Genomic DNA, 16,974 nt, shown 5'->3' on the forward strand with positions numbered 1-16,974 from the left:
TATTTCAGTTACCTCACAATTTTCTACGTAAATATGCTTTAGACCAAAAAAAAGGCTCATATATCCTTTGCAAGTTTTTAGTATTTTGTTTCTCTGTGGTCTTGTGATTGTAAAGACTCAGTTTAAAACTAAAATTTTGCTATTATTCGATAGCACAGATTTTTCAGGTTATCTTCTTTTTCTTCTTCTTTTTTTTTGTATATACAAATATTGCTGGAAATACGTCAGAAACATGCCAAAAGAGGCAGATTTTCCTCGGTTTGTTTCCAAAAAAAAGTTGTGTACGGTCTGAGTGCTGTATGTGTGTTTTCCCATTCGTCATACCTCATTTCGCTGTAAACTGCTTATAAGAGTGATTGTGCTTGTAGTTTGCAGGACAGAAAATTGGCGAAATTAGTTCGAGGACGAAGTGAGAAAAAATTGATTTGAACTATTGAGCGTGAACTATCATGACACTGTATTTGTCATTACTCAAGCATTGTGGATTGATAACGATTTGGTTTTAAGTTGAAGCTTCATGGAATTGTTTTACAAACTTTTATGAGTGGCTGAACGCAGATGTAAATGATCTCGATAAATATTTCTCACCTGGTCTCGTGGTACCCGATAATACCTCGTTTTGGGTATCCGACATAGTAACCGTATCTCAAACAGTAGGTTGTTTAAAAAGTGTGGTTTAATTCCTCTTTTTATGACTACAATGAGAGAAAGGTTGATACTGGCTAGGGCACGTTCTGTGGATGGAGGATGACAGATTGCCAAAAATTGTACTTGTCGACCAATCGTCTTGGGTGAAACAAAAAGCAGGTCGTTCTTGAATTGGGTGAGAAGATGCCGTAAGGAAAGATTTAAGGGAAATGGGAACTTCCTGGGAGGGTGTAAAGTGGGAGGCTTTAAATAGATTGGGAAGGAGGAGGAACGTGCGTATCTGTGTTGGCCTCGGACGGCTTGGTTCTGCAGTGAGTTGTTAGTACTAGTTGTAGATCTCGATCCGACTGGAAAAAGTAAGCTTTTGATAAATTCTCGGTTTAATATTTTATTTGATATCTAATTTTGGGTAGATATCTTTAACTGAAAGTGATTGTTAAAAAATGAACAATAAGTACGTTTTGGCTGATATTAGTTTACACCCTAAATGAAGCTTTTCATTTAATTTTTCCAGACGTAAAAGGATTAGTTGGCTTTTTGAACTAAAAAGGTTACTGATCACTTGAATAGATCAGTTTACTAAGTAGAAATCAAATTAAAATTGACTCATGGCAACTCACTGTCTTGAAGGATGCCATATCGTCACATATTGCTATAGATGCCTTCGTTATAAATTTGTGGGCAAATATATTTATTGAAAGGGTATATACACGAATTAGTTATCAAGAAGTTCTCATGTTTCATGGGTCTTGAGCGCTCTGTGCTCGTGTAATTTTGAAACGACGAACCTGGACCGTGACGAAGATGAGCTGGTTTCCCCTAACTTAATCCCCAGTTTTATCAAAAAGCGACCAATAGCCAAGTAGAACAGTCTTCCACTGGAAGTAATTCTTTAAATTCTTCTTTGAACATTATTAAGAAGACCTTTTCACAGTATTATGGTAAAAACGTGTTTATTAAGAAGAGCAGTATATCCTCATTCCTCTTAACATTGTAGATTTTTGCTGAAATGCTCTAACACTATTATATAATTCTATTTAGAAAATCGTAGGTCAAATCTTTACAAATCCTATATTCATTTATAGTGTTTATAATTATGAGTAAGACTCTCAGTATTCCTTGTTTTAAACTAGAAATGGGCGTGGTCGGTAGTATATCGATATGATAAGATATGAAAATATTTATTTTTGTGTCCCAAAGGATGCACCCAAGCTTAAAAAAAAAGATAGAATTAAAAAAAAAGTTTTTACCTAAATATGTAGTTAAAGGTGAAAAAAAACTTGTTCCTGCTATCAGAAAAAATGGAATGTTTTGACATAGTTTTCTGTATCATTACCTTTACATGCTTTCACTTTTAGTGTTAAGAATTTGAATTTCCCTGGGTTTACTTCAAATAATAACAACTTTTTTTTTACTTGTTAGTACATTCGGATATAAGAGGGTCTTGTATGTTTTGATTTTTGTGTTATTTTTTTGCTGTCCAAAAATGATACGAGACCTGATTTATTTTATAGAGACCTGAAACTTGATAATCTTTTACTGGACACTGAAGGTTATGTCAAAATAGCTGATTTTGGTCTGTGCAAAGAAGGAATGGGTTTTGGCGATAGAACTAGTACTTTCTGTGGCACTCCGGAGTTTCTTGCCCCTGAGGTTTTGACGGAGCCTACTTATACAAGAGCCGTTGATTGGTGGGGATTGGGTGTGCTCATATTTGAGATGCTCGTTGGAGAGGTAAGTGACGTTTGAAAAGAATGTTGAAGGGTGCGGAGAAAAAATGTAGGAAGTATTTTAAGGAAAGGCTGTAACAGACGATAAAAATTACTGAGAAAGGGTGGAGACATCCTGTAGGGGGGGTGGGGGTTAAATAGAATGTTGTAAGAGACAGAGATGCTATAGAAAGGGGATGTAGAAATAGACTAGAGATGCTGCTGGGGCCGTTTGAAGGGAATCTGGTTAAGAACGGATGGGTCGCTTGGAGATGTAAGCGACCAGTGACTTTTGAAGAGGGTGTTGCTGGGAACGGACAAGGGACATTGGAAGTGAATCTTCGAGCGGATGGAAAGCTATAGAGACGGAAGGGAGATTTTTGTATGGGTTATTTGAAGGTAATGGTGCAGGGGACGCTTAAGGATGGAGAGGTGCAGAGAGTTTGTGGAGACACCTTGTAGAGAATGTTTGAAGGAAATTGTCTAGTTGATGGGAGATATTGTAGACAAGTGACAGAGAGGAAAGCGGCATCTGAAGGGAGTCAGGAAAGGAATGGGGAGGTGTAAGTGAATCTTGAATTTGATGAGAATCTTGTAGGAAACGTGAGGGCTGTAGAGAGGTGCCGGACATTCCTAATAGGTTGCGTTCGAAGGGGATGTTTTTGGGAACGCAAAGGACGTAGAGAGTGTAGAGCGATGCAAATGGCATTTGAAGGGAATGTTTTAGGGGACGGAGAGGTAAGATATATTTTAAGGAACTTTTGTAGGATACGAAAGAATTTGCGGAGACATGTTGCAGGGGAAGTTGAAAGATAATTTTGCAGGGAACAGAAAGGCTGTAGAAAGGGAATATAGATGTAAGTGATGTTTGAAGGGATGTTCGTGAAGAAATATTGTAATAAATATTGTAATTTCCCTTCTGAACAGGAAAAGGACTGGAAATCTAAGAGCAACAATTCTGAACAGAAAAAGAAGACTGATGAGAAAATGGAAATTCTATTCTGCCATGTTTAAACCTATATTCCATAGAGATCTGCTGCGTTTTTTTTTTTTTTTTTTTTTTTTTTTTTTTTTTTTTTTTTTTTTTTTTTTTTTGCAATTTTAGTTTCTACTCATTCTAAATAGAAGCCAACCCCCCTTTTCTCGGGATGTGTCAGAAGGATTCATCGAAAAAACTGGCCTAAAAAAATTAATTCTTTTAGAGGTTTTCGATTCCTCTTATCTTAGGGTCCAAACTTTATTTCTTCTAAATTTTACTCTTCGGGTTTTCACTCAATGTTCTTTGAAAATGACAACAGATGACCCCGCAAAGTGTTTTGTTGTATTTGGTATGTAAGACCGTACGGTGCTGCACAAGCTCGTGGAAAGGTCATCTTTAACAGAAAAATTCTATCCTGTCCTGTTTAAACCTGAAGACTGTTCTAAAGAATATCCGTTGCGTTTTTCCCTGCTTTTAGTTTCTACTCGTGTCTACATACAAGCCTTCACCTCCCCAAGATCGGTCCAGAGGATCCATTGAAAAAATATGACCTTAAGATATCTTTTTTCATCTTTTTGACTCCTCTTATCTAAGGGTTCAAACTATGTACATCCTTATTTATGCTCAAGTCAATCTGTCGCTGATTGCTTATTGCGCGTTAAAAAAGATACCAGATGACCCGATTAGACCGATTTGCAAAAAAAAAGTACTCTATGAATTCTTGGAAAATAGTTAGTACTTTTAGGTTGTTATTTTGCAACATAGCAGATGTGGAGCTCCAGTGTTGTTCTTTCTTATGAAGTCTAAAAAAAGGTTTTCTTTAATTCCAGTCTCCGTTCCCGGGTGATGACGAAGAAGAAGTCTTCGAAAGTATTGTCAACGATGAAGTTAGGTATCCAAAGTTCTTGAGTGTGGAATCCATTGCCATTATGAGAAAGGTGTGTTTTTCTATTTGTCATTATTACCAAAGGACCGAAGTTTTCAATCGATTCTAAATTGCCTAAGAATAGTCTAAATGCACGTTTGAATGACAATAAATCTGAATGTTTAAAAATGGTAATTTTGACTTGACTAGGGCTATAGCCCCTGTAAAAAAAATATTTTAAGATAGTCACGTTTTAAGGATGAAGGATTCTGTATAAAAAAAAAAAAAAACAAAAAAAAAAAAAAAAAACATCCAGCTGTGGATCGCCAAACAAAAAGCTGGATGTCCTCGACTTAGCTGTTGTCAAGTGCTGTATTTAAATTAAATAATCTAAAAAATGATCCACTTAAAAAGCTTGTCCATGGGGGGGGGGGCAACACCTAATTAGTGCAAGTTAAAAAAGAAAAAAAGAGGAGCTATCTCTACTGATGTCCAAACGGGAACCTAATCTAAAAAAACCAATATGAAATTAAAACTCATAATTTTAATATAATGCATACCTATTTTTTTCTTAATATGAGCCAAATTAATGTAATTTTGGTTCTATTCTGTTTCTATAAAATTAATCCAATCTTTAACCCCCGTCCCCTTTCTCTGCCATTCCAAAAAGAGAAAATTTCGATCTAATTGTGTCGGGTGGGCAGGGATCTTAAGAATGACTTAAAGGAAGTAGGAGGTATCATGGGAGGGAATGAAAGGTGGAGTTCCAAATAGAATGGGGGTGGAAGAGGGGCGTGCACAGTTGTGCTGGTCTCAGGTGGTTTGATGCTGTAGTACGTTGTCAATTGTAGTAGTGAGCAGTGAAAGGGTATTTTTGCTCTTTTATGCTAGTGGTTTCGTCGCATTTTAAGGATTAAATCTGAGAGTATAGGTAACTTTTAAGAATGGGAACTGGTGCCAGTATAGACAAAAAAAACAACTATAAACGCCACCTAGCGTTCGCGACACTCATTTTTTCCAGTGTAATAATAAGAAAAATCAATTTATTGATGCAGTTGGTAAAAATAGGGTAGTAATGAGTGTTTGATCTCAGTTCCTGATCAAAACGACTGCGAAGCTAGAAAAAAAATGCCAAGTGTCACCAATCGTTAGATGGTGTTGATAAGTCCCTAGTGCCAGTTTCCACTCTTATAAGTTATCCATACTCTTTGGATTATATTTTATCGTCAGGAGTGTCATTTCCTGGTGTCTGTTTATGGTTTATGTTCAAATGCAGGAATATGTCAGATTATCCTGTTTGAGAACCAGTGCTAAAGATACTTCTTTTGTAATTTATACCATTATTTTTTTTTATAGATAACATACATAATTATGTCTTGACTACATAGTATTATATTTTGTCGTATTTTGAAATGTATATTGATTATTTTTTATAAATGTAATACCAGAATGTTTCTAAGCAGCTGTGGCCTTAGATGTTTTAGTGGTCTTGATGAAAACATTTTGTTACAATCTGTTTTCAGTAATGTGTGTGGGTGAACTATTGCAAACACGCTTATAATACTCCTTCTTTTCCTTTAAAGATCGATAACCAGTAACTGTCCCAGATGATTAAACTTGGGGTTTCGAACGAAGCCCTTGCCTCATTTTTACATTTTTGCCGTTTTTTATATGATCCCATTTTTAGTGTCGTGTCAGAGTGTGTTTTTTTTTTTTTTTTTTTTTTTTTACAAGGTCATTTAATTTTCTTATAGGTTAACTTATAGGTTTTTTTTACTATCGTTATTATTTTATCAAAGAATCAAGTTCACAATCCTGTTCACAATCGTCCCGATCCTCTAACGACTCAAGCTTTCCATTCTCATTGAAATCACGGTGGTTTCAATGAGAAAAACCCAGATTCACGCCCCAAGCCATTCTTTTCGAAGGCTCTGCATCACGAAAGGAGGTCAGTTTCCACTGCAGGCCAATTCTAAAATTAGCTCTTCCCCATGTCCTCGCTTTTTCCCCTTTTGGAACCCCTTTACGCTAATTGGCCGAAAGAGCTTCCAACATATGTACTTCATCGAACCTTCATACAAATTCACACTAATTTCATACGAATTCAAACTAATTTCAATCGAATTCATACTTGGGAATCCATCTAGGGTCCAGAAATAGTCAAACTGTACCAAACTATACTTGAACTTATTAATAGACCTTTTTTTTGTTTTCTGTTGTTATTCCGTCTCTGCTTCGGTATATTTTAAAACTGAGACTTGGTCATCCCACGCCTTGAGGCGCATAAGGCAGAAATTAATAACCTCCAGGTCACCCGGTCCTGGGTCATGGGCCAGACTGCCTCCATTGACCTACTCGACTGTGCTGCCTCTTTTTCCAGTCACTGAAAAATGTTTATAGGCTGCCTAGCGTTTCTGCGCAGACCAGGCGGTTTTTGGCACCACGCGTCTTATAAGAGTCTGCCCCCTTTCACTCTTGTCATATATGCCAAGTGCCTCCATCGTTTCTTAGGAATTCCACTAGTGGTTAGAGGCTGCTTAGTCTTGGCTCTAATCTGCATATTCGGTATTATTTCAGTCCAATGTACTGCAAGTATATTTCTGAGGTAATATTTTTTTCCAAATCCAATCAGCCTTTTTTTGACAGTTTTTGGCATGCTCCATGCTCCAATACTCCTATATACCATATAGGAGTACTGATAAAATACTACTATTCAGCAATCGTGGCTTGACCTCTTGGGAGCTCTTGGACACCACTACACATTATTTGGGTGTGGAAACGCTGCCCCTGCATTAGCAATCCTAAGTGTGCTTTTTTTCCCTTTCAAAATTGTCATCTTGTATTTTAACACCGCACAGATACCGAAAATTATTTACTTGTTTTATTTCAAAATCCCCAACATGAAGGCCTGTTGCCAAGTTATTAACCACTGAATTAGACGTCACATTTGTCTTACTAACATTGATCTGAAGACCAGTGGGGGAGACCTTAAATGAATCTTTAAATGAATAGTGATGAATCTTCAAGATTCATCATTGTTCACATGTGAAGTAGCAAGGTATTTAGAACGGGTATTTATTTTTAAAAAAATAATAATTTTGTCAGTATTAAATGCTATTAAGTTTTCAATTATCTTATCTATATATCTAATCATTGTAATGTCTTGTGAAAATGATTTAGTTTGAACGGTTTTTTCAGACATTGAAATAAGACGCCTGTATTTCTCGTTATTTCTCGTTATTGAGTAATTCAACTGTATTTCTCGTTATTGAGTAATTCAAATCAGGGTTATCAGGAGCCTTGGGGAAGTAGAGATTGAGTAGGAAACGTGAAAAAATTAGTACAATGCCCAGAAGATCCACTAATTATATATATATATATATATATATATATATATATATATATATATATATATATATATATATATATATATATATGTACTATTTATGTATGTAGTACATAAATGTACATACTGCAGTGTAAATGTAATAAGTATTTGTGTATGTACATTATGTTAATTTATGCATTTATGTGTGTATTTATGTAAATGCAACATCAATCTATGTACTACAATGCTTTTATTACATTTATGTTCGGTAAGTATAATGCTCGAAACGTTTGTTTCATTATTTCTGTATGCCTTTTTTTCATCTTATCGTCAATTGTTATTGAATGACGAAAGCTATGCTGTCTATTTTAGCTTCTAAAAAAGAATCCAGAAAGACGTTTGGGAGCTTCTGAAAGAGACGCGGAAGACGTCCGACGCCAACCATTCTTCAAAGGCATTTCATGGGAGGATTTACTTTCTAGGAGAATTAAGCCGCCTTTCGTTCCATGTGTGGTAAGTATTAACAATAGCCAATAGGAGAACCAATGATAGTCAGATGACCCTTCAACACCATGACCCTCCAATTGACATTTTATTTTTAATTAAAGTTTCTACAAGCGAGGGTATGGGAGGGGAATGTTCATAAGATTTTGGGAACTGCTCCAGAGAATCTCTGAGCTATTGCAACCGTAAAGCAGTTTTCTCGTGACAAATATTCTTGATAGGAAGCAATGGAATGTGAAGGGAAACTTAACATCGGGGAGGGGAAAACGTTTTAAAAAGAAATTTAACTGAACATTTTAAATAGCATTTTGACTTATATATTTTCATTTGAATATTAAAATTTCGTGGGGGGGGGTACTGAACTGTACTGACAACCAACGGGAAAATTGTGCGTTGCGCTAAATAGACGGAAAAGAATTCCTACGAAAGGGGATTTAAAATATATGTTTTGATCACTAATTTTGGAATTTTGATTTGACGGCATAGAGTAAAATAGTTTCAGATTCGTAATCAGCGTGAAAAACCGCATTAGAAAAAGTAAACTTGCTACATATCTTTGGCGTAACATTCTGTGAAATATCTTAGATCGAAAAAAAACCCTTGTATTTGGGCCAGAAAATACTGTTTTATGCAAACCCCTACCCCACGTCATAGATATTTCTGTTACACATCTGTCTATGTTTTGGTTGGCATAACCTATATCCTTCTTATGATGTTTAGGATAATTGTTTTCACAGCTTTGCCAAAGTGTACTCAACCAATGAGAAACAGGGTGTACTGCTGTAACCGCTTACCGTCGTATTTTCCTATGTTTCTAAATAGGGTTTTAGATGAAAAATCAACGAAAAAAATCCGAATGATAATTGATTTTTGTGATAAGTGAATGAATGAGTGTGCTGGAAAAGTGTTGAGTTTTTCGAAACGTCATTAAAAACGTAGAGGTGAAAACGTCGGTGGGGCACAAGAGAAAACAAAGACAAAAACCAATTATTCTATGCGCAAACTACATAACAAATAAACCTGCTCTACCAACAACATGCTCTACCAACTACTAACAATTTGAATAGGAAAATTTACAAAACGAAAAATTTTCTTTAAAAAAGGAAAAAATCACACTAAGGTCCTTCAATGATGATGTTAGTGAGTAAACAACTAATGAGAATTAGTCATTAGAATTTTAACTCAGTTTGTCTGCTATATTTTATTCTATTATTTTCTTATTATTATTTATTATCTATTTATTATTATTCTGCTATTATTTTATTATATTTTATCTGCTATATTTTTCCTGCTTTGTTTCGCTCAGTTATCACTACTAGCAGAAAAAAAAACATTCTTCAGCTTGTTTGAATCTTTGTTCTTGGTAATCTGGGTTGCTTCAGTCAAATGAAAAAAAAAGTTAAATTTTCTTTAGGCATTAGGAAATATATATTTATGATTCGAATATGGACCATTCAATCAGAGAGACCTGGTCTTGGTGCAAAGAAATGGAACGCACATGTAGCAAGGCTTTTTCTTCTAAAGAACAAATAAAGATTCTCCAACTGAATTTGGTCCTAAAAATGTAGGCAAAAATCCTTAGTCCCCCCCTTCGCTGACATGGTCCTGTTTGCAAGATATACCAGGTGGCGCTACTTTAATAAGCAAATAAGAACTAATAACGCCAAGGAGTTACGGTAAAGGGTCTATTGGGAATTCTCTACCTTCTCCGCTTTGTTTAATTGCGAAACCCAGAACAGCTCATAATATTCTAATGACACATGGGTATAATGAACGACCATGATCAAAAGCTGATTTACCACCAAATAGTTACCTTTTCCGCGTTGCATAGCTTTTGATATACTGTGTGTATACTTGCAAGATTTTTAAGGCATGTCTAATAAAAATGTTCTTTGTTTTTTTGAGTTGAGAGAGAGAAAGATGGGTTTATTTATATAAATAAACAAAACAAGCAAACGGTCCGAAGCAAAGCTTGTTTGGGCTCACAACCCCAGTACACATACAAATAAAAACAATACGAAAAAGGAGAGGAAATTTAAAAAAAGAAAAGAAAAAAAAAATCAATGACCCTGCAATTTTGATCGATACGAGATTACACTTCAAAAAAGACAAAAAAAAAAAAAAACAACTAAAACCACTTGACCAGTATCGCCTAAAACAAAACCAAAATCTTGGTTCCACTTAAGGTGCACTCAACTATCAAAACCATAAATATTAAGGCAAAATTATCCATGTTTCTTAGAGTCGTAGGTAAACAATTCCATGCATAGGGTCCTAGATGCCGAATAGAAAATTGAGATCTACGGTTAATAGCAAGCGGACGACGAATTATATTGGATTGTCTTGTTAAATGTGTATGAATATCACTTCCTAATTCAAACATACTTTTACAACATATTGGTAAACAGTTTAGAAAATATTTATATATAAACATGCTTCAATAAAAAATAATAAGTCCTGCTAAAGGCAAGATTTTGTAATCCATATACCTATTTTGTACGGGGTCTTTAAAACCATCACCACATAACATTCGAAGCGCTTATTCTGCAAAACTCGAATATGGTGGAGATGAGAAGGAAATGTTCTACCCCAAACAGTACAACAATATAGCAGATAAGGATGAATTAAGGAATAATACAGTGTTGTTGAAATATCCCTTGGGAATTGAAATATCCCTTGGGAATATCCCTTGTATTAAGGAATAATACAGTGTTGTTGAAATATCCCTTGGGAACATGTACCTCAACTTTCTTAAAATGCCAACATTCCTAGCGAGTTTTAAGACAATTCAATTCACTCCATTCAAAAAACATGCGGCGGACAGAGCCGATTATTAGTGTTTGTTATTAAATACACACGAGAATCAGCCGACAAGTCAAAATTAACATACACAAAATTATAATATATACAATTAACAACAATAATCCGGATTAAAAAGTCGACCCGGCATTAAACAACTCAACAAACGAGTGCACAAAACCAAGCTCATAACGAGTACGTGACACACTCACAGGTTGAAGAAAATGACCCAACAACTTAATACTAATATAATCTATATGTTCTCTCAAACTAATTCATTTATCAATAAAAGCTCCTTGTTATTTTGTACAATTTATTCTTAAAATACTAATATCAGCACAATTAAGTCTATCCATCCAAAGGTAATAATTTGAGCTCCTACCATACAATAAAAGAAAGATTTACTGTAATTCGAATTTAACTTACTAAGGTTCATTCACTTTTGTACAAAACTCTAGACAAAAACTAATACGACTCAACAACTGAATTCCTGTCTGTGCAGCCACATATGAGTGTCATACGCAAAGCTGGGGACAATTACTTTTTCCCCGTCACATGCAATGTCAAGATCATACGAAATCATATTAAAAGCTCTACATAAATCATTTATAAAAATTAGAAATAACAGGGGACCAAGAACAGATCCTTGAGGTACTCCAAATTTAACACTACTTACTGAAGAAACATTATCTCCTAGTTGTACATATTGAGTTCTTTCTTTTAAAAACGAAATCATATTAAAAGCTCTACATAAATCATTTATAAAAATTAGAAATAACAGGGGACCAAGGTACTCCAAATTTAACGTAACTGACTGAAGAAACATTATCCCCTAGTTTTACATATTGAGTTCTTTCTTTTAAAAACGAGGACAATAATTCAAGAAATGGTCCTCTAAAACCGCAATTTTCTAATTTGGCAATGAGTATAAAATGGTCAGTACAGTCACTAGCTTTTACAATATCAAGAAAAACAGAAGCGATTTTCATACCATTATCCAACGCATCATTCACAAAAGTTGTCAAAAATAAAACAGCATGCTCAGTAGATAAACCCCTCCGAAAACCAAATTGATTTGAATAAAAAATGACTTACTCTCTAAAAATTCAACCATTCTTTTAACTATTAATTTCTCAAACAATCTGGATATTACTGGTAATAAAGAAATGGGCCTATAATTTCCTAGTACATTTTTATCCCCACTTTTATAAACAGGAACAACTTTTGCAATTTTAAAACAACTTAGAAACACTCCAGTCCTAAAACATACATTAAATAAATACACTAAATGAGCGGAAATAACACGATAAATATACTTTAAAATTTTAACTGTTACAAAATCAGAGCCTGAAGCTCCAATTTTTATTCCAATAGTTTGGAGTTCCAATAGTTTTAGAAAGCTCAGAAGCATTGATTAGCTTCAAATATGCTGAAACATCACTTGCATTCAATAAATACTTTTTAAAACTACCTTCATGCTCAGAAATAACTATACTTTGTACCAAATCCTCCCCCACATTAGCGAAATGACGGCACATTCTATCAGCAATTGTATTATCATTATTTATGCTGTCCGGAAATATACCATCATAATTAGGACTTACGACGGACTTTTATAATTTGCCATGTTTTTCTAGGGTTACCTAAACCGGATTTAAATTTATTACGATAGTAATCAGCTTTGGCTTTACGAAATAGTGTATGTAACTGGTTACTATAAATCTTATATTCTGTTTTGTAACTTACACTATTACTAGCCGCTCACATTTTGAAAAATTCTTTCTTCAAAGTTGGGTCCATGGTTCTGAATAATATCATAGAGAGTTCTATCCCCTTTCTTTCCTTCCAGGTAAGGTCTCGGCTACATCCAAGCTCTTATATATCATGGTAAAATACTTGATTACGCGCTAATGCAATTGCGTACATTAACCTAACTTTTCAGACTGTAGGTTTATTGTTGTTGTATCTTATATAAGGGAGAGGGGGGATTGCAGTGCGTTGTCCCTTTCTAATGCTTAGAAAGAGAAACGACATGGAAAGGAAGAGAATCTTATAAATAGAAAAAAATTATATTGTTTTAAAATGGAACATCCGTCCGAGCTAATATAAAATTTAAAAAAAAATCTTTTTTCAACTGAAAGTAAGGAGCAAAATTAAAACTTAAAACGAACAGAAATTATTTCATGTACGAGGGGCTGCCCCTCCCTGCTCTTCGTGCTAAGTTTTTAGTACTATACATAAGCCTTTGATTCTAATTAAATAAGTCGAACTTTACCGTAAAAAGCGAGGTATTGAAGAATTGGTAGCTCATAGGGGGAGGGGGGGGGGTGAGACAGACCAACCTCGATTGGAAAAACAATTTTTGGCACCTCCAACTTAATTATCTTAACTTTATAATTGACGTTACTTTAACAAAAAACATGAATTTGGCTAATTCTGAACGAAGGAAAAATTAATCCCCCTCCCAAAAAAAGCTATTGCGGAAACTAAGCCACCGCTATATGTATATAACCTTAATATTTTAGAAGATATCAGAGAATCCTATTTTTGAGTAAAAATTTCTTTCGGCCTAATTCGGGGAAACTCTTGAAACATCCAGGATAGTAGAAGCGCTGGTGTAGGTCTTTCTCTACCTAATGGTGTAGGTATCTCAATCTCTTTTGGAAAAAGACAGTACGACTTTAGAAAAATGAATTATAGGGAATATTGAAAGATTTTCTTTTAGATTTCGAGGAGGGGGCATGGACTGGAATGTCCTCTCCGCCTAACTCCTCCTCTCACTGCGTTTGTGTCTCACTAAGTTTATGTTTTGAATCAATTTATTAAATTATTTGTAGTAATCTACCAGCTTTATTTCGTGTTAATAATCATGTGTTTACGAACGTCGTTTTTACGGAGGTTTTTGAGAAATGATTTTATTTATTTTTTTTTTTTTTGTGAAATTCAGAGAAACTCGAAGACATTATGGAGATACTGGGGCATGTATGGACTCACGATTTTGGTTGTGGATATGGGCTTATATTTCTATCCCCCACTCCCTCCTCCACTTATTGCGTTTGTGCCCGAATAAGTATGTTTTGAAGCTATTCTCCAACTTATTTGTAACTAACAGTATTTTTTTATTGTAGCGAACTATGGAAGATGTAAGTAATTTTGATGAAGAATTCACCTCTGAGCGTCCAATTTTGACTCCGCCCAAGGATCAGCGCCCTCTCAGTGAACTAGAACAAAATCAATTTAAAGACTTTAATTACATGGCCGATTGGTGTTGAAATATTGATGACTAATGGAAGTGCAATTCTTTCCAGGCTCCTGAGACATTCAGGGTGTGTTGCACAAGACAATTATCATTAGTGATCAATTTGTAATAGCTGATAACATTATAATCAGCCTTTTGTGCGCTTGGGGCTAGAAATAAGGAGAAAGGGCTTGCGGTTTAGTCCTATTTTCATTTATAAGGAAAAATAAGGGAACTAAAAAATAATAGCCGATAATTATTTATTATTAATATTGATAATATACTTCTGGAACTTGCCCTGAGATAATATAATAAAACGTGTTTTGTTAATTTTATCCACTTTTATTGGTAAGGGGCTGGATACATTTCTGGGAGGGGGTGCTATTTCGTTTTTCTGAAAAAAATTTAATAATAAAAGATAAGTGTGAATCTTGTTAGGGTCTTTCAATATCTAAGTATGTATTTGCTTCTGTGCTTTATCTGTTCAGTTGAGGAGTTGTATTTTCATATGGAAAATTGTTGAACTTACTGTCCTAGGTTTAAATGTATATTTGCTACTTGACGTTACTAGCTTATATAAAGATATAGGGGGATATATATGTTTGTTCCAGAAAAAAGAACGTGTTGAAATATTAAAGAGAAAAAGGTGCCTTGACCAGTTATTTTGAGATTCAAGTTTTTATGAATTCAGAAAATAAAAATGAGAGATATATAAAATAGTTTTAATTTTCCTTTAGCGAATAATGCATTTAGGTAAAGTTACAAACAAATCTGAAAATGTAACAACAAAAGAAACTGGCTACAATTATTGCTCCTCATTTTGTAACCATTATTCCTACATTTTATATTATAGATGTCTGTCGGGAATATGTCAGGGGTGACAATTTACGAAAATGAAGGAAAGGGAGAATGTATTTTTCGAAATCTAGGGAGGGGGAATTTTTTTTCCTCAATTTTTTTCGAATAAAAATATCAAAGAAGGTGCTTTTGAATAAACATGCCAAAATAAGTACTTTCAAAATCTAGGAGGGGAGTTATCCATCCTCTCCCCCAGTCAGTAATCCTAACGCTTGTGCTATGACTAAGGAGCCCCGACATAGCAATACACCATGGGTCTAGATGGTTATAATCTGGTTATGGGTACAGTCGGATAAAAACCAGCTATGTATTGTCTGTGAAACTTTCTTCTGTTGTTTATTTTATGGTTAACCTGAGCTGTCAATTGAGCGGTTTGATGGTATTTCCTCTGTTGGTAGCAACTAGTTGTATTAGGCAAGTGAAATCTACTATTTACCTTTGGGTAGACTTTTATTTATATTTTGTCTCTGAAACGTAGATAAAAATTATTTAGCAACTCTTTTTTGAATCCAAATTTTATTTATTTTATATTTTAGATCTCTTAGATATTTTTCTTCTATTTTATTTGTGTCACCCATTTTTAGATTACTTCCGTTATTAAATTACTGCCATTACATGCTATTTTGTAAATTTGATTCTATTCTACTTAATACGTAATAAATCAAAGAGCATAGATGGCTCTGTGTTTGTACATTGTCTATTTCTGATCTGACTCAACTGTAAGCAAGTTATGTCTTCTTAGCAATTCGGTTTTATAGAATTTAGCTATCCAAATTTAGGGATTTTACTTTCCAAATTTTCTGTTCAGTCAGTGGGTATAATTGGTCTTCATTGATTACTAATGGCTGAAAATTTAAGCTCTTTCTACTTTAATTGCGTTAATTCTAAGCGCCTGATTCAGGGATTTCAGTTTCCCAGCCTTCCAATTACCAATGAGTATAGCTTGAATTGTGTTTCTTCTTTGATTAGCAATAGTTGATGATGTGCAACTTTGGAGTTGTCACTAATTTGGCTGTATGCACTGTTTCAGTAATACCGGAAAATACAATTATTTCACGTTCCTAAAGTAGATTGAAATTAATTATCACCATTTTGTTGTAAATTATCAACTATTAGTTGCAGATTACTAATTAACTAATAATATTAACTAATTATTAATTGTGATCCTTAATCGTAGATTATTATGGTTTCAAATTGAGATAATAGGACATTTTATTCCTGTTACACATAGCTATGCTAAACTAGAACATGGTCAATCAGAAAAAAACATAATTCTCGCCAGGTTTCTACTCATATTTTCTCTTCCAGGAAAATTTAACTTAAATAGTAAATAGGTCTGAGTCCTATGTAATGGGAGGATTTATAGTTAACGATCGTTTTTCTTTGGAACGTAGCCCAAGCCTACTTTGAACTCTCGCTAAGTAAATGACACTAACTACTATTAGGAATATTAGTTTTCGTACGGATTTTTAGGACATTAAAATTTAAAGTAGCCTTTTTTAAAACAAAATCTTGAGAATTTAGGTTTGCATTTAATATTCCCCCCCCCCAAATCGTAATTTAAGTATAGACTGCTCCTGGATCCGAATCAGGAAGTAAACTGATGTCCCTGGTTTTCAGGAGACTGTTGTAGAAGTTTTGGAGAAATTTTATTATTTTTCAAGCAGCATTTCAAATTCGTTTTCTTTTTGTAACTTATTGTAAGGCGTTGAATTACTATATAAAAAAGAATATTGCTTTGAAAGTGGAAATAGGGTTGACAATATACCTGAAGATGGGTTTTGTTTATCACATAAAAAAAAAAAAAGATTAAGTCACATAAAAAAAAAGAAAATAAAACTTCAGTATTGCCATTTATTTTTTGGCTGTATGCTTAGTAAATTACAGATTTAACTTTAGTTTTTTCCAACTATTATAAAGTTGATCTATATTATATTTCTTTTTTTGCTCAAAAGAAAATTGAAAATCCGCCCCGAAGTTGTAAGTGCCTATTTAATTTTAATTCTGAATTCTTTTGAATGTTTATGCTTCGTTTTGGCAGTTTAG

At 34.2% G+C, this 16,974-nt stretch overlaps 1 protein-coding gene across 1 annotated transcript in view; it reads left to right on the top strand.

Moving 5' to 3' along the window:
- The window catches only part of LOC136036965 (serine/threonine-protein kinase N-like), a 100,010-nt gene extending 83,293 nt beyond the window's left edge, over positions 1–16,717 (top strand). Inside the window, exons 15-18 of the mRNA XM_065719361.1 lie at positions 2,163–2,382; positions 4,167–4,274; positions 7,902–8,042; positions 13,961–16,717. Coding sequence (XP_065575433.1) covers positions 2,163–2,382; positions 4,167–4,274; positions 7,902–8,042; positions 13,961–14,104 — 613 coding nt within the window. The 3' untranslated portion in view covers positions 14,105–16,717. The remainder of the gene's footprint in view (positions 1–2,162; positions 2,383–4,166; positions 4,275–7,901; positions 8,043–13,960) is intronic.
- The last annotated feature ends 257 nt before the right edge of the window (positions 16,718–16,974 follow it).

Source organism: Artemia franciscana, chromosome 16 (assembly GCF_032884065.1).
Source record: "Artemia franciscana chromosome 16, ASM3288406v1, whole genome shotgun sequence".
Lineage (NCBI taxonomy): Eukaryota > Metazoa > Arthropoda > Branchiopoda > Anostraca > Artemiidae > Artemia > Artemia franciscana.